This window comes from Camelus dromedarius, chromosome 25 (genome assembly GCF_036321535.1).
Source record: "Camelus dromedarius isolate mCamDro1 chromosome 25, mCamDro1.pat, whole genome shotgun sequence".
Lineage (NCBI taxonomy): Eukaryota > Metazoa > Chordata > Mammalia > Artiodactyla > Camelidae > Camelus > Camelus dromedarius.
Window position 1 is genome coordinate 9,701,380 of NC_087460.1, and position 27,773 is coordinate 9,729,152.

At 39.9% G+C, this 27,773-nt stretch overlaps 1 protein-coding gene across 1 annotated transcript in view; it reads left to right on the forward strand.

The window, feature by feature from the left end:
* PTPRO (protein tyrosine phosphatase receptor type O) overlaps window positions 1-27,773 on the forward strand; it is a 181,159-nt gene that overhangs the window by 138,609 nt on the left and 14,777 nt on the right. The window contains exons 14-23 of the mRNA XM_031444044.2: window positions 606-738; window positions 2,627-2,747; window positions 6,839-6,907; window positions 9,241-9,324; window positions 13,782-13,817; window positions 15,476-15,557; window positions 22,622-22,712; window positions 23,787-23,863; window positions 24,431-24,565; window positions 24,798-24,920. Of these exons, the coding sequence (XP_031299904.2) occupies window positions 606-738; window positions 2,627-2,747; window positions 6,839-6,907; window positions 9,241-9,324; window positions 13,782-13,817; window positions 15,476-15,557; window positions 22,622-22,712; window positions 23,787-23,863; window positions 24,431-24,565; window positions 24,798-24,920 (951 nt within the window). The remainder of the gene's footprint in view (window positions 1-605; window positions 739-2,626; window positions 2,748-6,838; window positions 6,908-9,240; window positions 9,325-13,781; window positions 13,818-15,475; window positions 15,558-22,621; window positions 22,713-23,786; window positions 23,864-24,430; window positions 24,566-24,797; window positions 24,921-27,773) is intronic.

Below are 27,773 nucleotides of genomic sequence, written 5' to 3' on the forward strand. Positions count from 1 at the left end.
CAGGTTTTGTGTACGAATGTGTATGTGTATATACATATATATACACACACACACACATACATACATGTATTAAATGAATGTGTGTACATATACATATGTTCCCATAATTGTGAAAATTATGTTCACTGTACAAGCACTGTTTGTAATAGCAAAAAAAATCAGAGTCCACTTAAACATTTATTAATAGAGGACTGGTCAAATAAAGTATGTTCTTTCAGTGGATTTCTATGTAGCCCTTCAAAGGAAACAGCTTTATCTGTGCTGATACGGAAAGAATGCCAAAATATGCTGATAACCAAGATAAAAAAAAAAGCAGAATGATGTGTAAACTATGTTATCACTTACATTGTAACTATATCTTACATGTTTATACGTCCATAAAATATAGATGGGAAGAAAAATTTAAAAACCTCACATAGTGGCTGCTTCCGTGGAAGAGAGTTGGGTGGATGGAAAGTATGGAAAGAAGGAAAGATTTTTCACTATCCTTTTCTGTCTTTTAAATTTTTTGCTCTGTTCACGTTACCTGCTCATCCAAAAAATAATTTAAAAAAACAAAGTAGATGAAGATAACATGACATTTCCCTTGCTTTCTGCATCGCCAGGAACCGGTTTCTGTTTCTTCTCATGTTGTGACCATTTCCAGCCTCCTTCCTGCCACCGCCTACAACTGCAGTGTCACCAGCTTCAGCCACGACAGCCCCAGCGTCCCGACATTCATAGCCGTCTCAACAATGGGTAATTACAGGCATTGGTGGAATCTGGTGTCTTTGGGAATGATACCTTTCCAGATTTTCTGTAATTTTCTTTTTAAATATAGATAATCCGTCTTTTTAATAAAACCTATGTTGCATTGAAAAATTCCAAGCTTTGGGTTCAGGGAGCTCTTCATTTCAATCCTGAATTTTGCTTACTAGCTATGTGATGTAGGGAAAGATTTTTACTATCCCCGAAACTTTTCTCCATTCATACAACTGGAATAATAATATATACCTTGTTGAGTTGTATTGAGGCTTAGAAATAAAGTATAGAAAGCCTTGGCGTATGCTATCTAAATGCTAGTTGTTGTTATCAACTGCATAATCTCCATCATCCTCTGCAGTGGTAACCACAGTGCCCGGATCAACTCAGGTACATCTGGCCTACTTTTGGCCCCTGGCTGTCGCTGATCAGATAATGGAGAACCTGAATTCCTGGGTCAAAGCAGAAAAGTTTCCAATCCAGCAGAAAGTATAAGTGGGGAAATTAGAAACTGATGAAATTCTAGAATAATGCCACTTCCTTATTCTTTTTGTGAGTTTTGTTACTTGTGTTACTCCCCTGCTTGAGTCTGATTCTGCAATCTGAGACGCTCTCTCAAGCTTCTTACTACCACATGACCCCTTTACTGGGTTCATTTTTATGTACGTAACATTAATCATATGTTATATTCAGTGCCGGCTAGGGTAGACTTTGATGTTTTGTTTTGTTTTCTTTTTTCTTTTTGTCTTTTTCAGAAGACAGGGCAAAAGTAGACCTGAAAAGTATATTAAGGGTCTCTCATTTCTACATCCTTTTAACACTTTTCTAAAAATATTTTAATATCTGTTATCGCTACAGCCACCAGTGAAATAGGTGATTATTATTAAACTTATTTGCAAGTGAGACAATGAGACCAGGAGAGGTGAATAAAATAGCTTCCCCAAAAGGCAGTCAGTAGTGCGGCGAACTTGAACAATCTCTTCTGACCACCAGTCTAATGGTCCTTCTGTTCCAGGACTCTTCCCACAGCTGTACTGACCAGATGGGAAATGGCCAAAACCCAGAGCCTTAGGGGTTGTGGGGGCCGGCTATTTCTGTGCCTTTATCATCAATGTAGGGGATGGTAGCGCCTCTTTTCCTCTAGTCCACGTTTAAGAGTTTTATAAAAAGATGTGACATAAATTCCCACCTTTAACACCCTGCCCCCCCAGGTAGTGTGTGGAGTAGGCACTGCGTAAGCGCTGTAGAAGGTGGGTCACAGAAGACCTAGTATTGAAAGGGACACAACCCCTCTTCTTAAAGGCCCTACGACTTACTAATAGGTTTAGTCGCTTGAGTTGTACAGATGGGAAACCTCTAAACATATGGTTACCGATCATCCGGTTGCCTGCTTCCAGCGATGTGTCGAGTGCTGCAGCAGATGGCGGCTTGCTCATGCCTTTTGCATGTGCGTTATTAGTTGCGAGGGAAATGTACAGTTGTGCTTTCTAACTTTAAAGTCGTGGGCATAAAATAAGAGCCCGCCGCTCTCTAAGCTTTTGAAAATGTGAAACAATGACAATGACTTCTGGATTTTTTGTTTCCAGATGAACGTAAACCATGGCACCTGCATTCTTTACATTTCACGTTTTCCTTTTAGAAGAGCATCCTGAATGGGGGTCTTGGAAATGGACTCAATTCTTCCAGCCACCTGCGCATCATTTGTCAATCCACTTTACTAAGTAATAGTAAGGAGGAGGCCATTGCAGGCTTAGACAAACATCATTGTTGCTGTTGTCATCAGCACACGTTCGCTAGTCTTGAGAGCAGATGAAAAACCATGAATGGTTCTGTCAGTTTCCATGGCATGGAAGCTGCAATGAATCCGTCTGCCTTTTCTCTTTAGTTACAGAGGTGAATCCCAACGTGGTAGTCATCTCGGTGCTGGCCATCCTTAGCACGCTGCTAATTGGATTGCTGCTTGTTACCCTTATCATTCTGAGGAAAAAGCATCTGCAGATGGCTAGGTAAGTTGTGTTTTGCTAACCTTTTGCCTACAGCCTTTAAAATATTTTTTTATTTATCAGACGTGTATGGCTTTTGCAGACCTAAATTATACAGCGGTGAGTTTGCTTTCAGTTTTTCCTGTCTATTTCTACCCTGTGTTTTCTAAGTAGACTTTTAAATATTATTTTAGAAAACATTGCCATTGAAATAGTAAAGCGAAAGAGTGTTTGTTTACACAAAGCCAGACCCCTTGCTATCAATCTTGTCATTTTTAAGTAGCCCATACATTGGGGTCCATTCATTGTATTTGGATACTTTCAAACATATTTCGGACTAAAAGAAAGACATACTCAGTATGATTAATGAGAGGACTTAATATATGTGGAGACCACAAGAGAGAAAAAAATCCCTTTCTTCATTGGTTCTGCTGAAGCTGTTTTATTAGAAAATATTTGTCAAGTTTATGCTTAGGTCCATTCAGGTACCCTTGTTGGTTCTGTCCTTGTTACACAGAGTCATTTTTCTTGCAGTTTTGAAAGCCTTTTGATTCATGATTTTGTTGATTCCCTGTTCCTTTGATCACTGATTCATCTATCATCCAAGCACTTTCTCAAGTTCTTTCTGTGATTCCCCTGCATTATCCAAACAATCCATCAATTCTCTTTTTAAAAAAAAATATTGCCTAGTTGAGTATTACTGGGTTTAGGAAATTTGGATCAAATTTATACTTGCCCATTATTGCTGAAATGTCAATTAACATTCATCTCCTTTCTCAAAGTTCTATCATTTATTCATTCATAAATAAACTTATCCATCCAATAATGATTTAACTGCTACCTTATATAGTACTATCAAAACAGTCAGAAATCCAAGCTGTCCACCAGGAAGTTAGCACCTAGCTGGAGATATATACATAAACAAATATATTTAAAGGTATAAACTTCCCTGTACCAGAAAGTAGATAAAAATGGGATGCCGTGAAAGTCAAGAAAAGGGATTAGTTCTGAATATAAAAATCAAGCTTCTTGAATGCCAGCATTTGAACAAATCTTAGAAGGATCAGGAGGGTGGTGGTACTGCACTGTGGCTAGAGTATAAAGCTCTGAAATTACACTCCTTGGGGTCAAATTCTAATTTACAACCTATGTGACTTTGTGCGGTTCATTGAAACCTCATTCGTTAACTTCACAAATATTCCTGGACACCTGCTCTGTGTCAGACTCCTCCCGGTGCTTGGGATATGGCCGCAGATGAAGCAGACAGTAATTTCTGCCTTCACAGAGCTTGTATTCTGGTTGAGGAGATAGACAATACACGATAAAAGTGGAAGTGAAATGGCTCCCTGGCACATCAGCAGGTGATGGGAGAAGAGTAAGAGAGCAGAGTGAGGAGAGCAGTCAGGTGTGCAGGGTCTGGGGGGAGGAGCCCTGGGAGGCAGGTGGGTCTCACTGAAAGGCTGACATCTGAGAAAGGACTTGAAGAACATGAGGGAGTTAGTCATGTGTTATCTGGAGGAACAGTGTGCCCAGAAGAGGGAACAGCCAGAGCAAAAGCCCTGAGGCAGAAGCATGCCTAGCACATTCCAGGAACAGCAGCGAGGTCAGTGTCGCTACAGCGGAGGAGATGAAGGGAGGACTAGCAGGAGATGACACAAGATCCCACAGGACTTTGTAAGCCATTGTAAGGTCTTTGGTTTTCGTTCAGAGTAGAGGTCAGCCATTGCAGGATTGGGGCCAGGAGATCTTATGTTTTAACATTTTCATTATGACTTCTGTGTAGAAAAGAGTCTGTATTGAGAGAAGGCAACTGGAGGGGCCATTACAGTGATCCAGGCAAGAGGTGATACTGGCTCAATCCAGAGTAGTAGCAATGGAGGTAGGAAGAAATGATCTGATTCTGGATATATTTTGAAAATAGAGGTATTTGCTCACGGGGTTGGCTAGCGAATTGGATGTGGAATGGAAGTGAGTAAGAGTCAAGGTTGGTGGCACGGTTTTCAAACCTACCAACTGAAAGGGTGGAGCTGCTATCAACTGACATAGGATTCCAGGTGAGGATTTCAGAGTTGGAGGAACATGGACTCCAGTTTTGTCGATGTCAAATCCGAGGTGACCGCAAGGGCAGGTGTGTTGTAGGCCACCAAACGTAAGAGTCTGGTGTTTGGGGGACAAGTCTGGATTAAAGATAGAAATTTAGGATTCTTACCATACAAATGTTATTAAAGCTACAGACTGGATGAAATCCAGGACTTAAGCGTAAATTTGAGAAGAGGGCCCTGGATTAAGCACCAGAACAAACTAATATTAAGCTTTTCAGGGAGAAAATAAGAGATAATGGTAAAAAAATGACCAACAAGAGGCATTTGGTGGAGTGGAAGGAAAACTAAGAGAATGAGGTCCTGGAAGCCAAGGAAAAAATGTAGATCAGGAAGAGATTATAACAGCCCTACATTAGCAGATGGCTAGGAGCAATAACTCAGCTATGGTAGAGTCATAGGAAGCACGGAATAAATGTTAGCCCACAATGGTAATGGGGAGAGGCGGAAACAAAGGGAGTAATGGAAGCAGTGGTATTCATGAAGGTATCATTGCAGGAGCATCCTTTGTGATGCATACAGCAGAATCTTTCGGAGGAGTGATTCTACTCCAGCCAGCTGGTCATTAGAGTGGATATTCTTAACATTATTTTGTGCCGTGATTCTCTCTGGCAGTCTAATGACGCCTGTGGATCTCTTCAAGAACAGTGCTTTCCTTCTAAGTGCCTAAAATAAAACACATAGGATTAAAAAAAAGAAATTAATTATATGAAAATAGGGTAATCAAAGTATTCAGAAAACAAATGAGTTGCATGCATCTTTATTAGTACATCACATAACAATATTTAGTAAGGTGTGTAAGAACGCTCATAATTTCATCAGAGTGATGACTGTGAACCATATTTTAATATCAGCAGCAAGTCTATTATAGAAAAATAAATGCAATTTCTATTCTCAAATCTCAAAAGTACTGATGATATGATTGGCTCTTGTTGCCTACTTTAATAACTAAAGAAATTGCTAACTTTTAGTTAGAGGTTGTGAAAAAAAGGTGTACTTTTTCCCACTTGCGTTCCTTGAGCCCTAAATTCTATCCTTGGACCCCAGATTAAGAACCCTTGAATTAGAGAGTAAAATAAATCCCATATACAGGACATTGACATAGAAACATTAATTGATGAGGTCTAATTTATAATACATACAACATGAAATGATATGTTAGTGTATTTTTCAAGGAAGAAAGCTAGTCTTTGAACACTCTAATGAGAACAGGCAGATAACTGAAGTAATTAGTACATTGTGCCAATAATGGCAAAATCTGCTTCAGTTCTGAATAAGCCCATCAATTTCTTACAGAGGGAAAAATGAGACGCATGCGCCCCAGGGAGCTATGTTATTTACTCATGACATTAAGCGAAAGGTGGGGAAAGCATGAGAATTATGTTTACCTTTTTCCTCCACTTCTGGAAAATAAAACTTTAACAATATTTTCTGCTGACAGATTAAGAGGCAAACTTCTGGATAGGAAGCTCTGCAAAAGCCCATCTATTTCATTTTCATATGCATCACTCCTTTACTCTCAGGTGATGAATTAAATGAGCATCACAATACGAGGGGAGAATTCTGGAGGAAGAAAACAATGCAGTTGGAGCCATGTGTCATTATAGAGAGAAAATTAAATGCTATAGAAACAAAGAACATTTGCTAAAAATGGGAAGCCCTTGGTCTGTCCAGGAGAGTTTCTATACCTTACTATTGAAGGCTTTTTGTAAAAACTATTGTACCCCAAATAGTTCAAAGATTTCTGTTAGGATCATGAGTGCCCTTTGGTAAGGATTATGAACCAATCATTTGGCTTCAAATAACTTGATTTGGGTGCGTGTGCCCTTGTGAAAAATTGTTTTGTTTTAGCTTTCTATTTTGCATCATACACAAAATAGGAATACATGGAAATTATATCAGGTTTTTTTTTAAATTTAATGCTGTGAAGGTTAGCTGTTAAAGACTTTCTTTTATGTCAAGGTAAAGAGCACTCTGTCAAGCAGTAACCTTGGTTTTGTGGTTTCTTTCCAACAGGGAGTGTGGAGCAGGCACTTTTGTTAATTTTGCATCCTTAGAGCGAGATGGAAAGCTTCCATACAACTGGTGAGTGTTGTTTTGGAACGAGTCTCTACATGGCTTAGCTACGCTGTGTGTGCTCCAAACCCAACTGCATTATTTTAGGGGGATAGATAGTTTTGCCCGATTATCCTTTCATAATTTCAATGATAGTGGATTTTTAAAGATTACATCTTTTTCACTGAGTACGTTCGTTGATATAAGTTTAATTCAATTAAGAAGGAGAGAAAATACACTAGATGGCTCTGTATTTACCATATTACACAAAGGACAAGTGCAGTTGTGCAAGTCACCCAGGACGCGGCTGCAGAAGAGCTGGAATGAAATGCAGGAGCCTCGCTGAACAAGAGTGGCTGCAGGCAGGAGGGGAGGCTCCGTGCAAACCGCGGGAGATCACTATTTAAAACTTGCACTTTAGTGCCTGGGGAAATGAGCCGCCACTTTGGTTCAAAAATCAAGTAGAAGTGTACAGCCCAGGGCTCTCAACTCCTACGCTTACAGGCAGCAGACTGTCAAAGCCAGGAAATTTCCATGAGAAACGTAGCCTCCTGTTTCTTTACGCTTGAGTATTAAGGACCTGGAGGGAAGAGGTATTCTGAGAATTAAGAAAGCATCGTCATGAGGTTAAATCAGTTGACATTACACTTAACAGTGATACAGGAAAATTAATAATCCTATACTCAGCAATGAATACCCAACAAGATTGCTGACTAAGTAACCGCTTCATACGCCAGCACTGCTTCCATGGTCTAGTTTGTTTCTTTCATGCAAAGCACATTTAAATATACATACATTTCAGGTTAATCCTCAGTAAGTGATTCTTTTCTATTTCCTAACCGCCCCAAAATGGTTAATCTGAAAGAAATAAAGACTGGAAATTTTACCCTCAGAATTAATGAAGGAGGGAGGGCTTTCTTTAAACTATGAATTCTAATTCCTTAAGTGGGCAACTAGTTGAGACCCACTCTAGTTGAAACTCTAGTTGAAATAGGATTCTTTTCAACAAGACAATACGTTGTGCTGCCCTGAAGCTTCAACCTGAATGGAATTTTGGCTACTCAGATATGATTCACCCAACTGTGAAGAAAGAGAAACAGATAAACTCTGGATGGTAAAAAGTTAAGAAACATTTCTAGATTTGTTCAAGTGTAATTAGCACTGTTTCCCGAATGAGGAGACTAACTCACTCATGTTTGTTTCTTGCCTGGCCCACCCTTAAAAAAGCCCAGTCCACAGAGTAGTGATGAGGGGCCCATCTGGGAACGGAGCCAGTTATACCTGTGACTCAGGAGGGCTGTGAATTGACTGACTACGCAATCGGTCACAATACGGAAAATTCATGAGAGACCAGTTTTGGGAGAACTGAGGCAAAAGAGAATTCATTCCAGGACCTTTCTGTAAAATTAAGAAAATTCTCTTGCAGCTCTGGGTAAAGACGGTTTTGCCAGCACCAGGATTTTCTGGCTAACTGAGACTACATATCTCGGTGGAGACTTGTAGTAGCTAAAGTAACAAGGTGACATTTTCTCCCCTAATTCTCGGAAAAACTCTAGATACAAACTTAGGCTATTTTGAAATCTACATTAATAAATGTTCCATTTCACAAATGGTTTAAATACCTGAAATTTGATTCAAACCAGGCATTTTAAATCAAGTCTGAATTAGAATTAATGTGAAACTAAATAATTTTGCTCCCACTCAACTGAATGTAAGTAAGATTAGAAACTAGACAGGTAATGAGCTACGTATCTTGAATGAATGATACCTGGGTGTCATACCATACCTCTGTTTTAAGGGTGACTTTTTTTTTGGAAATGATGTGTTAATTTAAATTTTAAATATTATAGAACATCAAACCCAGCAGTACAGCTTTATAAGTATGTGTCCTGAAAAATTACTTACCAGAATCAGTGTTCATAAACTGACCATTTACATTTCCTTACACAAGCTGCTGTCAGCTATCAAACGATGTTTTAGAGGTTTTTTAAAATACGCTTAACACGGCAAGGGTAATATCCAAGAGTAAGACTGGAGATAACGAATGAGGCATTTCAGAGCCTCATTTAACTGAATGCAAAGTGTAATCACCTAATAGCAGACTAACTGACACAAACCAAGTTGAAAGAATTATATCTGATTACAACAAGGCCACGTGTGAATAAAACTGATTTTGGTAGTATCATAGTACTTAAGCCCTCATGTTTAAATTTCACAGAATTGAATAATATGTAATTGTAATTAAGGTGCTTGTCATTTTAATTAATCCCAGCAGGTAATTTACTGATCTCTGTTCACAGTTTGTATTACTAACTCTTGCTCACTTTTTCATCTTTACATCTGTTATCTATTAATGCTCACAGGCGTAGGAGTATATTTGCTTTCTTAACCCTGCTACCCTCATGTCTTTGGACTGATTATCTTTTGGCATTTTATATTAATCCTTGGTAAGTGATTTTTTTTTTTTTTTACTGTTTGTCTAACACAAAGTCTTTAAAAGTTAGCTTTCAAGAAGTAAACCGAAGGGAAAATCCTTTTTAATGAGTATATGGGTTTAGCAGCATGTAAAATTATTAAACATGTATTGAAATGGATGAACGTAGCTAATGGTACCAAGATGCTAACTGTAATGTCTTCCCAATTAAATTTTCGTCTTGTGATGTTCTTGGCAAGCTTTTCTTCCACTTATTGCTAGTTATTAGTTTCTTTGTTGAGTCAATCCATTGGCTTTTCATCTTTGTAAATGATGCTTTCTGTTTTTCTCACCATCTCCATCCATTAGCGCTATACTTCCAAGAAGGAAGAAATGCTCTAAGTAGAGAAACCCTGAATACTATACTCTGTATTTGGGGCCTTCATATTTTTATAATAATGGTAACCCAATGAATATTGAACAACTGACTATGTGCAGGCCTGTTTGTGTAATTCTCTTATTTAATTGGCCCCACAACTCTGCAGAGAGCATTCTCAGCCCCATTTTACAGATGTGGAAATAGAGGCATAAGGAGATTAACTATCTTAACCTCACACAACTATATAGAAAACCCAGGTTCCAGAACCAAGTGTCTCTGAAATCTGTTCTTTCCTCTCTAAAAAGCGACTTCCTTTGAATAAACATGGAAACTATTCCCCCTTTGAAAATAATGTTTCAGTGTTTATTCACTTGGCCTTTTTTCCTTCCCCTTCATTCTTTGAAGCACTGCTTAATATTCAATCTGTTGTGAAGAACCTGATTCGCACTCTGTTGTGTTTAAAGGAAAAAAACTCTAATATTGAGTCTTTTAAATTTAGTATATGCAAACAGCTTACAGTATGTATTGTCCAAATGCATTTAAATTTCTTTTATTCAAAGAAAAGCTAAAGTGAAAACACTGATACGTGACCGTGGAGGACTGTCAGTGCCAACAAAGACAAGGCTAATCAGCGTATCCTGCAGTGGACTGCAGTCTGCTCCAAATTATTTGAAAAATGCATTGCAGACAACTTGCCTGACTTTTAAATGAGCTTAAAAGGCCCTCTGCCCTATGCAGGTTTCCTCATCATGCATATGGAAAATGCTAGGGTGTTTCTGCTCACTTCATATGTAACAGGTGCCCTTGTGTCATGCCGTACCCTGTGCTTTTTCTGTGGGACCATTCCATTCAGGAGCAAAGAGCACTGTGATTCCAGGCTGTGTGTATTTACTAGCCCTGCCCTGAGGTTTGTGTATGTTGGATGTTGCGGTGTTTTAGATCACTGAGAGCACAGAAGAAAGAGTTCAGACAAAAGATTGCTCCTTTTCCAGTTTTCTTTGTGGAATTTGAAAGTACTCAAATTTAAAATAAATTACTGGGTGGTAGAAATTTTTTAAAAAGCAACCTCCTTTCAATTCTTATTTTATTGATTTTTAAAATCATTTTAATAATCAAACCTCAAAGGGTGTCCGTCTCAACTTTTATAAAGTGTAGTAATAATAATCTTGAATTCTGAGGCTAAAGTATCTAGAAGGGCTTTTTCTGAGCCATAAGGAAAAAGGTAGCAGTTTCCCAAAGGAAAAAAATCATTGTCCTTAAGTATTAGTCCATGGTGTTTAGATACTAAACTATGTACAGACAGATCCAGAAATGTGGACAACTTGAGAAGGACTCCGAAAAAAGCAATAAAAATTGTTCACAGACTGGAAATGAAAATGGCTTATGGAGGGGTGCAGAGTTCAAGCTTTAAGCAATCTGGAGGGTTAGTTATTCAAAAAGGCAATTGATCAAATGCTCTCCAGCTCCTCCGAAGACAGAATAAATACAGGGGGCAAAGTGTAGGACTTTGAGTTGCAATGGGAGAAATATAAAAACAGAACTGCCTCACAGTGGGGATTGTTAATACCGGAATTTGTATTTTCTTTAAAAAGAGAGCTAGATAGAAAACTTTTGACGCGTGGTGGACACTGATGTGTAAGTACTTAAGTCAGAGGAATGTACTAGCTGATGAGAAGCTATTATGATGAAGCTATTACTACAATGACGTTATTCTATGTTTATTCTTAACAAGTTTCCAGTAGAGGACTTCACCATAGTCAATCAATACTTTAAGTATTTAACATCAGATAGTGTTCAGGTATGAGCAGTACACATAAATTCCATCTTGACCCTCAAAATACACATTTGCTTTAAACTCAGGATCGACTGATCATCCTCAAGGATTCTGCTTATTATTAGAATGCCTGCAGCAAATACCCTTCAAGTACACTGCACAGAATTCAACTAAAACAAAAGAAAGAAAAATGCATATACTGTTATATTCATTTCCCTGCTTACTTCTCTGACTTTCTCATTTTCCACAGTTTGTTTTAAGCTTAAATCAGGTGAATCTATGCTTATTTGCATATCTTCATTTTTAAAGTTTTTAAAGTTAATGTTGAAATGTTGAGATAATTATAAATTCATATGCAGTTGTAAGGAATAATACAGAGATTGATGGGGTAACTTACAAATTAGGCTTTAATAACGACCAGGGTAACCTATAATGAAAAAGCATATTAAAAATGTACATGTACAGGTGGAACTGAATCACTATGCTGTACACTAGAAACTAACACAATATTATAAATCAACCATACTTCAATTTTAAAAAGTGATGATGAGACATATTTCTTTAGGTTCCCAAATGCCTACATGGTACAGCTGTGTCCAGTATGACAGTGGATTTGTTGGGGGAGGGAGGAGGGAAGGGAACAGTAAAAACTAGAATGTCTATTTCCTCTAAATCCCAAGTATGGAAGACAAAGAGGATGAAGGAGGAAAAAAAGGACAAGAACTATCAAATGGATGGTCTTCATTCAAAACTGGGCAGAAATAGAAACCACCGGAAACTAGAAAAGGAAAATCAGAAGCACGACTTGCCTTTGTGGATATTTCTCTGTGTGTCTTTCACGGCATTACTTTCTCCCCCCCCACAAGTCCCATATCCCCAGTGGGATCCCCTATGAGCCCAAATCTAATATCAAATTCTTTTTTTTTTTAATTGAAGTGCAGTCAGTTTACAATGTTGTGTCAATTTCTGGTATACAGCATAATGTTTCAGTCATATATATATATATACACACATATATTCATTTTCATATTGGTTTTCATTATAGGTTACTAGAGGATATTGAATACAGTTCTCTGTGCTCTACAGAAGAAACTTGTTGATTATCTATTTTCTATATAGTAGTTAGTGTCTGCAAATCTTGAATGGAATTAAAATTGTGTGGGTAACATAACAAAGGTGTTTTGTTTCAATTCAACTAAATAAGCGTTTATTGACCACCCACTAGTGTCCCATTAACTGCGCTCAGCTCTGGGGACAAAGGACAGTCAGGAGAGGAGCACGTGTCTGATGGTCAGACCATGTAAGAAATGCTCCCTGAACCAAGTTTTATGAAAGCTCAGAAGAAGCAGTGCTTCATTCTGCTAAAGACTTTCCAGAAATGGGGATACCCAAGCATTCATAATTTTCAATATAAATTAGAATTTTGGCACAGAAGAGTATTCAGATCACAAATGGCTATTTACTATAGATTGTTTATGTTCTGAACGTCTGGGTGCTTCCATCAATCTTGAAAGACCTCTAAACATGACTTATAAAAATTGTCACTCATACTCAATCACGTATCAGTATTCACCATTTGCATCAGATAATAAAAACACAATAATGAAATCTTTCCACAGATACTATCTTAGTATTATCTGACTTACGTCTGTTATCTTACTTGTTGGTGGAAAACAATTATCCTAAAATCCCCCTAAAAATGTAATTAACTGAAACATACATGAGTATTACATGAGTTCAACCTTGCAGACTAGTAACGAATTAGGACAAGCAGGTACAACTCTTCAGGTAGCTTAAAACCTAGTTCAAAACTGAAAAAGACTAATGCCATAGTAGAATTATGTAAGATACATGACAACACTGATAGAAAAAAATTCACATTCTCAATTAAAGTGTCCGGAAAGGTTATTTTAGTCTTTATTTAAGAAACTGACATGCCCCACCTGCCACCATCAGCGCGCTCCTTTATTCCTCAGTGCTTTCCTTCTCGCTTGTGGGACCCGGACTATCCAGGGAGCAGATAACTTCTGTCTGTGTACAAAACACTTCAGCAACTGAACCCCTAGGAGCAACTCATTTTGGGGGGGAGGGGAATCTGAAATATAAAGTGCAGGTATGTTCCTGAAATCTAGTAAAGTTTTTAAAAAACAAATCTGAAAATTTTAACATTATCATCTCATTTATGGGAAGGTAATTAAGCAAACTTGAGGTAGGTGTAATAAAAATTAAATAAAATAGAGGTGCCTGATGTAATTATTTAAAACTCTTCAAGTTTAATCATTATGTTAATCAATTCTTTTGCCCAGATAAATTTGCTTTTTCTTTTTTTAATTCTCAGGAGTAAAAATGGTTTAAAGAAGAGGAAACTGACTAAGTAAGTTTTTCTTACTATTTCATTTGAAAAAAGTATTCTTTATAATGATCTTCACTTTCCAAGTGGAAAAGATCGCTTGCCTTTAAATAGAAGGGATGCTGAAGAAAAAGGCAAATGCATATTATAATAGCTGAACTATTGAGTGTTGGTGTGTTTACACATATGAATGACCATGACCACTAAGAAAGTGTACTACAGAAACTAAGTCAGGAATAAAATTCTCACCGTATGAAATCTGAGAAAGAACGGGTTGTTAGGAATTTTAAACATCTTGCAGAAGGAAGTCTACTGTTCTAAATCTATAAAAAAAAATCTGACATTTAGCTACATCAAAGTAGCACCAAAAACTGCCACTTTGTAGCTTCAAATTCTGTGCTTATCGCAGGGAAAGGCTTTTACTCTGTTTGATGTAATAAATACTTCGATAGATATTGTCTCAGGAAATCTTTATAATAAATGGAAAAGGGTAATTACTTTAGCTAGCCTGTGGTTTCACTTATCCACTGAACTATTAAGTCAGAAGAATTATAATTCTGATGGGTGAAAATTAACTACCAGTTGATTTCAAAAGCCTAATTAGATCATCACCTCCGGGCCTTTAGTTAAAAACTCTACATGTAAAGAGTGGAACATTCCTATAAATCAAGTCCATTCCTCATACTTGCTTGGGATAGAATGTTGATGAATTAACACGGGGCGGCAGTTAGGGGTCCCAGCCAGATCTACGGTATCTGTGCTAAAGAAGCACGTAATACAAAAGAAATGTTGATGCAAAAAATTTCTACTTAGCCTTGAGGGATGTTTGGGCACACAGAGATAACAGAATAGTTTTTTCTTTAATCTATTTCAAATCAGTACGCATCCCATTGGCATATGTTTAGTGACGTAGGACAGACAAGAACAGCCAAAGCAGAGGAGAGACACTGTCAGCTGGAAGGAATAATCGGACCGAAATAGGAAGATTTTGCTGCCCAAAATCATTGGTTGGATTGTGAAGTGAGGTGGAGGCATAGACTAGAGAGGTTGGAGGACAGGGTCTTGGGACCAAAAAGGGGAGACAGTCTCAGGCCTTGCTCCTCCCAAGACCCAGGCAGAGAGAAGGAGGATGTGGACCAGAGTTTGGGTGGAGTGTGGATGACGTGGAACCTGCCCACAAGCCAAAACCTCAAATCAAGCCAGCTTCCTCCTTCCTTCTTCTCATTTTCCTTCTCATCCTCTCTCCTTCTCTACAAGCCATTTTTTGAGAGTCTCCCCCCATCTTTCCAGTTACCTTCTGTTTATCTTTTCCCCTTCACTCCAAATGCCCCACCACCACCTACGCTGCTGCCTCGCCCCTTGGCTCCCCTTTCCCATCTCCACTTCATCCCCTCCTTTCCGCATCAACTTTCCACCCTGGCGGGGTCCACAGAGTTGGCCTCTCCCTCAGTCTTGCTGCAAGTCACTCAGCTTATATCATCCACCTGTGGTTTTACATCCTATTAGCAAATACATTGTATTCAATACATATATTTGTTTGAAGTTGTTGATTAACTAATCTGATAGATTAATTTATGTTAAGATTTGGGTAGATTTTAAGAGCATTATAGGACCCAGATAATACATTTAAACTTTAATGGTTTTACTTAATAACATCAGTACCTTTCTTGTGTTTGACAAAGCCCAGTTCAACTGGATGACTTTGACGCCTACATCAAGGATATGGCCAAAGACTCTGACTATAAATTTTCTCTTCAATTTGAGGTGAGTGGATAAAGTATATCTCACTATGGGACCTCATAGGTCTTTGGGAGGTTTTATTTTCTTGGAGAAATTGGGGAAAGAGAGTTACACATGGTTTGTGTAGAAGAAGAACAAAATTAGCAACATGTCCCTTTTCTGAAGCATGAGTGTTTGAGTCTAAGACCGTGTGTCAGAGTATGGAAATGAGCGAGTCTGGGAGCTCAGTGGTGGAAGGGATGTGATTGGTCCTCAGTCTTTCCTCCCATGCACTTCCCAGCTCAGAACACAGTCTAGATAACCTCTCATCCTTTAAACTCCTACAGGAGGCTCGGGTGGTCCGTGATTCAGGGAGACCAAGCAGAAGTGAAAGATAAAGTAACTTTGCCAAATTATGTGGGTTTTTTAAAAAGCCCTTTTGCTGCTTTTTCCTGTGAAACACCAGGTTGTAGACTGTAGCTGCTTTCTCCTCATTATTCACAACCATTTCTTCTTTCCCGGAATCAGCCAAGGACAGCTCTGGTCTGCAAGAAGCAGTAGGAGTCCTGGTGTGGGTGTTCATTCTAACAGGGCATTTAAGGATGAAAAGAACCTTATACATTATCAGACACCAAGCCCCCTAACTACCACCTGTGTCATGGGAACTTCCACATAAAGCCTGGCTCAGTTAGCCATTGTTTGCTGGTGCGTAAGAGGTTATAAATGCTACACCAAATGCTACAGCTCAAAGAACAGAAACTCGATTTGAATTGGAGATCTCTGGTGAGGATGACACTTCAGAAAGAGTAAATCGACGAAAGGAGGGGACTTTTGATAAGAAAACATAAGCCAAAAAGCAGAAGAAAATAAATATCTAGATAAATCTGATAATGGCAATGAAAATTATAACTTAGGTACATTTTTAATCTCCTTGAAGTTACAATCTATGAAGCTCTCGCTATACAGCTAAACCAAAGAGGGGGAGCATTATTTCCAAACAAAGAGAGGACACTGGAGAACCAAGCAGTAAGTGATTAGATCTTAGCTTCAGCTGCTTCAAATATGTGAAAAGTGGAATTTTACATTTTATGTCATAAATTGAACGCTTATGACATACTGAAGACTTTTATATGCTCAATGTATCAATGAACACATTCAGGTTTATTTCATAGGATTTATAAGGGGGATAGGAATACACTTAACTGGGAGTCCAAAAACCCAGGTCCTCACTACCCTTTCACCACTGATTAATGTTGAGAAAAAAAATCACAGTTTCTCATCATCTCAGTTTCTTCATCTATAAGATGGTTAATTTGAACAAAATCAGTTGTTGTCAACTGAGCTCGTACCAGGCAGTCCCCTAGAGGGGGTTTGGGAGTGTGTGGTTGTCTTCAGGACTTGGGAGGGAGCTACCAGTGGTATTTAATGGGGAGAAGGGCAGGGATGCTCTGCAATGAGTGGGACAGTCCTGCACAGCAAAGATCGTCCCAGGCCAGCAGTATTCCACTGAGAGACGCTGGACCACTGTGGGCCAGGGATACATCCAAGCTGTGTGCCTGGTGTATCTGTCAGGGCTCTCCAGAGACACAGAACCAACAGGAGATGTATATACACACACATACATATAAGCACTCATAATGTTAATTATGTTATGTAATTATTTTACATTATATAATTATATTTTGATTATGATTATGTAATTATTATATGTATATCCTATGTATGATAATATAATAGGATACACATGTATATAGAAAGAGAGAGATGGAGAGATTTACTTGACAGGATTGGCTCACACAATTGTGGGAGCTGGCAAGGCTGCCATCTGTAGGAGACCCAGGGAAGAGCTGATGCTGCCAGTCAAGTTCAAAGGCTTTCTGGAAGCAGAACTCCTTTCTCCTTGGAGGACATCAGTCTTTTCTCTTAAGGCCTTCAACCGAATGGGTGAAGTCCACCCACATCATGGAGAGTAATCTGCTTTCTCAAAGTCTACCGATTGTAAGTGTAATTCGTATCTAAACAAATACTTTCACCAAACACCTTGGTGCCGTAGCCCAGGCAAGGTGACACATAAAATCAGCCATCACACCTTGATTTGAAGAGTGTTTAGTATTTTTACTTATTATGAAGATTTTTTTTCCCACATACCTTTATTCTTAGAATATAATTGGTCAAATATGTAGTGTAGTTGGTGCCAAGTCCTGATACTGCATCTCTGCTCTGATGAGAAAACACAAATTACTCTCCAGAAGTCTGTTTTAAATCACAGGCTTAGATTGCAGGTTTCAGGCTTAAGCAGTGGCCCAGTGGTCTGACTCACTTCCTTTTTTTATTTGACAGCCTCCCAGGAATTGCCAGCCCCCAGCTCCACCCACATCCTGAGGTTCAGTGTCAGGGTAACCTCCTCTACTCTCAAAGGCGCGTTGCACTCCCAGACCTGACTTCAGGGTGCATGTCAAACCTTTCACGTGGTAGCCCTCAAATTTCCCTGAACTTGATAAATAGTTGAGGCTTAAGGAAAAAAATATTTCTTACTCTAATGGGAACCCAAGAGGATATTGAATTGGGCTAGCTAAATTCAGTCTCCGAGCAGTTTATTTGTCCTGTTTATAATGATGCTTCATACGTGTATTTATTTTGTTACTGACATTGAAAGATTGCGCTCATATTGAGAAATTACATCATTTATAAGCATTATGCAAATTGAAACGAATGTCTAGATTCATATGTATCACCGGTACAACTATAAATCACACGTGAAGCTGTATGAACTGCTAATTTGCATTCACTGAATAAATTTCTCTTTCACTCTGCATCTGATTTTGGATCTGCTGGATAGATTGACTATCCTTCTAATGAAAATATACATCTTTTCTTAAGGTGCTTTGGGACCCAGGAATTAAATTCAGCTCCTCATTTCTTATGTCTCCTGTTGGAAAGGCTTTGGAGAGCTAGACTTTAGAGCTTGGGATTTAGGAGCCCACAAGACGTATCACAAATTGCTCATTTTGCCATTAATTTCTGTGCTTTGTGTTTGATCGGGATGCTAGTGAAAACCCTTACCACCTTTGTTCGGAAATGTGGTTACGAAGATCAAAACAAGGCAACACTACTTACCATACGGTTCACAGAAGACCTTTGGTTTCTGGTTGTAGTTTCCATTTGTGGCTGTCTTTACTTGTGTTTTAGTCCAGTTCTCTGGAGACCTTCCTGCAGCCATCATTGAAATAAGTCACTTCGAACCCTTTCCAACAGTGCTCACACAGGGGGTTTACTTGATTCCCAGACCTGAGTTTTCTCTGCTGTCATTCCTTGCTGTCCCTGTTGCCAAGTACCTGCACTGGCAATCTGTCTGGTGACTGGAGTGTTGCCCTAAATCCCACCCTACAGGCCACGGCCCCTCTGGCTGTTGGCAGACTCTCCTGAGGTTGATTCCTTCTTCCCAGTCTCCCCTCACCTGCCCAAGTTTCCCCTCGCTACAGCATTCCATCCTTCCTCCCGAGTACCTGTTCTAGGATGAACTGTGTCACCAGAAAGATACGTTGAAGCCGTAATCTCTTAGTACCTCAGCACGTGACCTTATTCAGGAAGAGAGTCCTAGCAGATGTAATTAAGGTGAGGTCAGACTGGAGGAGGGTGGGCTCTTAACCCAGTATGTCTGGTGTCCTTATGTAAAGACAAAAACAGAGACAAACAGGGAGAACGCCGGGTGATGACAAAGGCAGCAACGTGCAGAACACGCTTCTGCCTGAGCCGCCCAGTCTGTGGCGTTTTGTGTCGGCAACCCCAGCTGACTAACACAGCGCACGTGTTTGCGCTCTGCTTTTCAAGACAGTGCTTCAAACACAACCAGCACAACTCAGACTGCCGCTGGTGCTGGTGCCTGTGTTAGTTTCCCAGTACAGCAAATTACCCCAATCTTGGTGACTTAAAACAACAGATGTGTCTTCTCTCACAATTTGAGAGGCCAGAAGTCCAAACTCAAAGTGTTAGCAGGACCGTGCTCCCTCTGCTCTCGGAAAGAATCCGTCTTTGCCTCTTCCAGCTTCTGGCACCTCCAAGCATCCCTGACTTGTAGCTGCATAACTCGAACCAATGCCTCCACCTCCACGTGGCCTCACCCTCTTCTGTCTCTTTTAAGGACACTAGTCATTAGATTCAGGGTTAATACAGCAGGTAATATAGAAAGATCTTATCTTGTGATGCTTCATTATATCTACAAAGGCTCTTTTTCCTAACAAGACCACAGTCACGGGTTCCAGGGGTCCAGATGTGGACGTATCTCTGGAGAGACCATCATTTAATCCACTATAAGTAACTATGTAACCTGGGTGGGAGGGAACCCCATGATGATAAATTATATCAGAAACAAAACTAGCAAAAGAAATTTCAAAAATGATTTATGTTGGTTTCAGGCCATCACCTCCTACTTGGCCTTCATGAAGATTTAAGCCTCTGGAGTTTCCATATGGTTAGAAAGAAGGTAACTGCAAAGCTATTGAGCTGGAAACTCAGAATTTGATTTTCCACTTAGTGCCAGGCTAAATTACAATATCACAAGGCATTTTGTGTATACATGCCGTCCCTGATTTGCTGCAGTTTAACTCTGGCAATTTACGTTTCCAGTGTTCAGTCAATTAAACCTCTGCTATCAACCGAGAGCATTTACAGCAGGGAGTGAACACACAATTAAAGTTCTGTCGGTTAGTCAACTTCCATACGTGCTCCAGCTTTCAGCCTCAATCTGCTTGCACAGTTCCTTTTCCTGCAGTTTATCAGTCTGTTCTCAAAGCGGGGGACTCGAAGGCGGGAGTTGCTGGTTGGTTAGTGCAAATAGCAAAGGAGGGAGAAATTATGGAGCCTGGCAAAGCAAAATAAACAAAGAGGAAGCATTTCACAGTCAAGATCAACAGGGCTGTATTAATATTTGTTGAGTTTAATCATTTCATTTCATAGTCACTGTACATCAGGAAGGTGTGGAAAAATTACTAGCCTTATCTTATAGATAACTAAACTGATGTCAGGGAGAACTGAACTGCTTTTTCAAGACCCAGCAGTGTATAAGTGGTCCACTGAAATAAGCCAGATATTTTGACAAACTATCTATGAAGGCACTCCCCAAAGAAAGTAGATTTCCAAAAAATTTTAAGCAATGGAAGTATCATTTAAGTAAGCTTATAACTTCCAAAAGGAGCTAAGGCGCTAATCTAAAAATAACACTGACTTGGTTGAAGTTTGCTAAAAATGTTTTTGTTTCTTATAAGAACAATATAATCAGTCTTTGAAAACTCTTTAAAATGGAAAAAAAAGTTATAAAGGCAAAATGACAAGCTTCTGTTTAAGGGCATTTGGCAAGCAAAGGTTTTGCCTGAGATGGAAAAAATCTTTTAAATTTGTGAATTGGAGGATCAAAGTCAGCATTGTTGATCTGGAGATTGGCTTCAACTTGGGCCAACGAACTTGAGATTTTTATGAGCTTGAAAAGCCAAAGTGATGAGAAATCAAAGGAAGAGAGAAATCTGGGCAACTGAGGTCACTTCATCCTTGTTGACTGCAGCTTGCATCCCAGAGCTATTAAGGACACACACTAGCTACCAACGACCTTCTCTGTGGACACAGCAGACGCACCAAGAACTTGATGTCTAAAGCATTTGCTTTGCATGAGCCCTTGAACCAAGAAGCAAATGGCATGAAAAGAAATATCCCTGTTCAATTTCTCAAAACATTGCCAAATGTTTCCAACTCCCCTCAAAAGTCTTTCAAAAACTCTCCAAAATTCTTCCCCCAAAGAAATATTCCTCCAGCTTATGATTCTTTGAAATAATAATTGGGAGGAAGTGTGAGGAGTAACATCCCACATGAGTAAAAAAAACTTACAGCAAGTGGTGTTTCTACTTCTTCCCTTAATAGGCTTATAGAAAAATGCATACTATATATGCAACCCCATTTGTAGTTGGTTATGTATGCCGTTACTAATATTACCCTCAGGTTTGTACAGGATCTGCTGTATAGGTTGTGCACTGCACAATTCCAGGAAGCACCGTTCATGTAGATCACAGTGTAAGTGGTGCCTCCAGGGAAATCCAGGTGGCCTGACTCCAACCTCTTGTTTCCTATCAGACACATGACGGAGCAGCTTAGAAACTCTCTTTTGCAGTAACATAACCTTTTTGAAGTACGTTGATCATCTGTTTATATAAAAATTGCCCTATCAGTGCACCTTCCGGTACTAGAATTCATGAGTGCTGTGACACACCAGCAGATATTTGGGTGTTCTTATTTTCATCGACAGGTGTGCCTCCCCACTACTGCTCTATCCTTATTTGGGGGTTTCATTACCAGACTTAATGACTGTCGACCCTGTATCTTGTAATGTGGAGAATGCTCCGTACTCGCCTCATTCTCTCTTTTACTACCTTCTCGAAAGCCCATTGCCTACAGGAGAAATACCTACAATTCCTTATATATTTATGCAAATTGCATACATTTCAGTTACCCTGTACCTCCGAAAGTCTGAAACCTATTTCTGCTTTCCAAAATTTCCATACCCTGAGTGTGATGCACTTAATTCTTTCCTTCTCCAAATGACCACTTAGCTATCCGATGTGTTTGTGTATTACATTAGTCATCTGTTACTGCAATAAAATTGCATAAGAAACAACCTCAAAATCTCAGTGACCCGCAGCAACATTAATTTTTCTCACTCGTGGGCCCGTGGGACAGCTGAGGTGGTTCTGCTTGAGTCAGGTCTGTTCCGTGCGTCTTCTCATCCTGGGACTGGCAGCTTCCCTGGGCGTGTTCTTTTAGTGCAGATGGCAGGAAGCACAAGAGAGGAAAGTAAGCTGAGCAAGCACATTGAAAGCTTCTGATTAGATGTGCGTTCCATCCAAATTCATTGGCCAAAAGCAAGGTGACAAGTCGGGTGGAGAAGTATGCTCTGTCCCCAAAGGGAGCCACTGCGCCATCATAAGGCAAAGGGGGTGTGGTCACTGTGAGCCTTCTGTTACAGGACGTGAAGAATAATCCAATATGAACAATGAGCCCATGTGAACAATAATCCAGCCCACACCATGCGCGGGAATCTCACATCTGTTCTCTGTCGTTTACAGGAGTTGAAATTGATTGGACTGGACATTCCACACTTTGCGGCAGACCTTCCCCTGAACCGATGTAAAAACCGTTACACGAACATCCTGCCATGTAAGATTGTCGATAGCGCAAATCCTATTCGTGTCTCCCAAAGGTTGAAGGACTGTCATTGTGGATTAGTCAGTCCCACCGATCTCTGGCCAGGCAGGCCCAGTCATGGTCTGTACCCTCCTGGCCACGCCTGTGGCTGCGCTGAGCTCATTGGTGCACTGATGTCGTTTTGCCCTGTCCTGTGTAGGAAGATGTAATTATTATGCTTTTCAATGAATTATATCTGAACTGAAAGGATTGACAGTTTGGCCCTTTGGAGATCAAAAGGTCTCAGCCAAATTAGGGGTAAGATCATTTGTGCTCATAACCAATTTTCAGTCAGTTCATTGAAAATGGAGACGGAGTGCAAGGTGTGAAAAAAGCGTCCTTTCTTGCTTCCGGCAAGTTCTGCTATTTGCTAGCATTTTGCAATAAAAGTAACATTCAAAGGAAAAGTAACATGAAGTACGTACAGGACAATTAAAGTAGATTCCCATATCGATTTACCTTTCCTCTCTGCAACACTCTAGGGGGAGCTGGGAAAGAAGGAAAAAGTGGAAAGCTCTAGAAGGAGAACTCTCTCCTTCATAAGGGGTCTTGACAAAATTGGGTGGTATTATTGTTATAACATCTTCTATCTGTACACATTTCAGGATTGACTTTTTTCACTTGAAGTCCATTTACAAAAGCCCATCAACTCCATCATCACTTCTCTAGGTCTCCCAAAGCTAGTGAATTCCCTGGATGCCCCTGAGTGAGATGGGAGTCCTGTGTTTAGGCTGCACTCTGTAGCCTTCCACACAACCTACCAGATACTTTAGTTCCTGTGCGTATTCCGCACAGTCTCCGCCAAAAACCTGGAGACAACTCTTCCAGGGACAGGAGCGCTGGTGGGGAGAGAATCCTGGAGATATTTATATATTTATTTAAACAAGAAACTAAGATTGCAGTATGGCTAACATATCAAGCTAAAATAAACTTTATCTACCTGCCCTTTCACTGACAGATTTGACTTGATACTGGGGACAAGGAGTGAAGATGATTCTTCCATCCACTCTGATTTTTACTATTTTCTTTTCTCCTTATTCTTTACAGATGACTTTAGCCGAGTAAGATTAGTCTCCATGAACGAAGAGGAAGGTGCAGACTACATCAATGCCAACTACATCCCTGTAAGTAAACAAAATTTAAAAAATTTTAAAATCAAGCATCCAAATTCTAGCCCAGCCAGAGGAGGAAAACCAGGGCCACGGGGATGTGTTGAACAGCTCCACAGAGAGCCGTCCTCCACCAAGCAATGCAGTTCTAAAGAACGGTTTCCATTATTCCCGTATAGAATAATGAATAACGGAAAAAAAGAAATCCAGAGATTAGTAATACTCAGATTTCTTTGTGAAGGACTAGTGAACGTGAAAGTCGATAATTACACTAAAGATCATCTTGCTTGTGTTTAAATTTCGGTGTCGGCAACCAAATTCAAAGAGCTCCCCCTGAACACCTGTGCTTCTTATATGTGTCTATAAAACAGTGGTGGTGGTTGTAAAAAGGCGTGGGTGTGATTTTATAGGCTTCCCGAGAAAAATATTTAAAATCATACGGATTTATACCATCAGTTGCCATGACTGCCTACACAGGCATGTGATCCTTTGCCAAGTTTATCCCCAGTGAATTTTCAGGGTTTGTTTTTCTCATTTGTGTGAAGCTGCATTTGGTGTTGATTGTGGCTCCTTGCCTTCCAGGGGTACAACTCACCCCAGGAGTATATCGCGACACAGGGGCCACTGCCTGAAACCAGAAATGACTTTTGGAAGATGGTCCTGCAACAGAAGTCTCAGATTATTGTCATGCTCACACAGTGCAACGAGAAAAGGAGGGTAAGTGCCTAGTGGGGTCACCCCCCACCCCCTGAGCAGCAAAACCTGCACGAGCCAGTGACATACAGTCAGCGCTTACTGGGTACCAGAAACTTCCAGTTAATTCATCCTTCATCCTCACAATAATCCTATACAGTCCTTCAGAGGCAAGTCATTTGTTTTCCCTCAGCGAGCATAGACTGTTTCTCCCCTCGCCTGTTCATTTTAAACGGTTGTGCTATTAACCCCTCAGGTGAAATGTGACCACTACTGGCCATTCACGGAAGAACCTATAGCTTACGGAGACATCACGGTGGAGATGCTCTCGGAGGACGAGCAGGACGACTGGGCCTGCAGACACTTCCGGATCAACTACGTAAGTCACGCAGCACAGGTTCAGGGCTGTCCTCGTGCTGAGGGAACCCCCCTGGGGTCAGGAGAATCACATCCCTGCTTCCTGCAAGAGAAAAATCCCAGGTGTGATGTGCTTGCTTCCCATTTCATGGAGAATGGTGGGGATGAAATGCTGGAGGGCCCAAGGAGATGCAGCCAGAAGGCTGCACTGCCCCGTCTCAGACAAGCCTAGGGTGACAGAAGACACAGTGACTCACTGTAACCGGGCATGACCAAGCAGAGACACGTTGTCACTACTTACACTGACCGTGTGTGAGTGTATGTAGGAGATACAAACACATTCTAAACTAAAATGTTGTCTTAGGTATAGCAGTTTGAGTTTTGTTTGGCTTTGTCCCATATTTGGTTCTACTTTGGTTTTTATTATTTCAAAGGTACTTCTGGACCTAATTAATCATGGTTTCATTGCACTTTTGAAATGCTGCTGATTTCTGGTGGTTAGAAGGTCAGAAAAGCCTATTTTTTTTTGTAAGCCTGCTACCTCTGCTGACAGGCCTTTGAGCCCTTGCTGAATGTCTGTGTGCAGGGCTAGGTCCTTACATCAGCCGCAGTCTCCCTGGGGCCTTCTTCACAGAGAGCGGCCCCAGAAAACAGGAGGGGAGCTTTACCAGCATTTTCCACTTGAACGTGCTCTGTTGAGGACAAAGCTTAACAGGAAAGTCCTCATTAAAATGTCCTTGTCCACAGCCTTTCTTCCCAGTATAGACCAGAGGGTGGCAAACTTTAAAAAAAAATCGTTTAAATAAATAAATAAATAAATAAATAAATAAAAAATAAAAAAATAAGTTAAAAACACATCGTTTTTTTAAAGCCCATGAGCTAAGAATAAGTTTTACTTTTTTAAAGGTTGTGGGAAAAAAATTGAAAGAATATTTTACATGGAATACTATGGAAATTATACACTTCAAATTCCAGCATCCATCAGTAACATTTTATTAAAACATAGCCACAAGTTTGTTTACTGATTTTCTATGACTGTTTTTACGCTACATCAAACTTGCATAGTAGCAAAAGGAACTGTATGACCCAGAGAATGTAAAATGTTTACCACCTGCCCTTTACAGAAAGTGTGTGCTGACCCTTCATATAGACGATACAAAAATGATAGCTCATATCCATACCACACATGCACTCAGTAACTCACCGTTTACTGATCAGTACAAGAAACAATTCACTTCTTTGCCACTAGTAGTTAACAATGGTTTTGCTACATTGAGAATTTAGGCAAATCCCAGTGTAACTGTAACAAACCGTTCCTTGGTGTACCATCTCTTTGAAATGGCCAAAGCGCATTCCTGCTCAAACACAGAGTTTTAGCTCAAATGTCACACCCCTTCCCTAGTCTCGAGAGACCTCTCTCCCATTCCTCCCCTGCTCTGGTTTCATGTATATGGCTCCGTCACAGGGCATCGTAGTTGGTTACAATTCTCTCATCTCCTGTCTGCCTCCCTGCCCGGCCCCGTATGCCATGCGTGTCAGAAGCAAGTACCCAGTTTTAATAATCCTTGTAATCCCAACCCTTAGTCACTTAATAAATCTTTGTGGAAGGGATAAATGAGTGACTGAATGAAAGTTTTCAAAAATAATAAAGCACTGAGAAAACATCAACAGACTTATCCCATCAGAGAAAATATTTGACAATCAGAATTCCGTTTGAACTCTGCATTCTGTCATGGCTATTTTAGCCACAAAGCCAGTATGAACTGCTAGACAGATAGGGGATATATTTGAATAGAATAAATCTTTCCCTAGGTTATGCCTCTAGAAGAAAAAAAGAAAAAAGCAAAAATAGGGACTGTTCCCTTGACAAGGGAAGGTGACATCAATCACTGCATGATAAATATCGTGCTTCTTGTCCTTGGTCTTAATTGATGACCTTTCAATGGCAACCATGCAAAGGACCTGAAACACAGGAATAAAACGATGAACAACAGAATTTTCTGGTAATGTTTTTGTACAGTAGTTACAAGCATCTGGTCCCAGAGTGCCCTCTTTGGGCCATAGACATACAGAGTCTAAATTTTAAGCTCCTGCAAAGGTTACATTACCTTCATTGCGCATTGCTAATAAATACATTTATCTGTTTTATTTTTCATTTTTTGCTTATACACTTCCTTATTCCCTTCATCTCAATATGTGGAATCTTTCAGAGTATAATCAGATAAAATTACATAAACAAGGAAATCCTGGTAAGAGACATTTTGGAATGGCGAAGTAAGACGTAACCAGCAGGGTTTTCTCATTGAATAAGAAAGGAGGAAAAGGACCATAACACCCAATTTGTCACTTCCCAGTACTTGAAACTTGGCATGAACTGAATGAGAACTGGAGACGAAAAACCAGCAAAAACTTGTTTGTTCCCACTGGCACATGCCTTGCTGTTCAGCTGACAAGAATCGCCCATCTGACACTGAGACGGCAGCTGCTGAGAGACTGATGACATTTAAAGCTTTCCTGTTTTTGAACCACCTTGTGAATTTTAGCTGGATATGTTTTCAGATCAACTGTATTAGAAGAAATATACATACACACACATGCACACACGTATATGTTCTACAATGTACAAGGTTTATGCTCATCCTGTGAGCCACGTTTGAAAAGAACAAACATTTTCATGAACTTTTTTGAGCAACCAAAGTTATCTGGTGATGGAGTAGAGTAGCCTTCAATCCTCATAGTGTTGAGTAATTCATTCATTCTGCACAATTCATTATGCTTGAGTTACTTTCTTGCCATACTTCCTGAAGACAGCAGGGAGCATGGCCAGCATCTTGGCAGAGTTCACACTCTATGTGTCTCAGAAAAAATCCTTGAA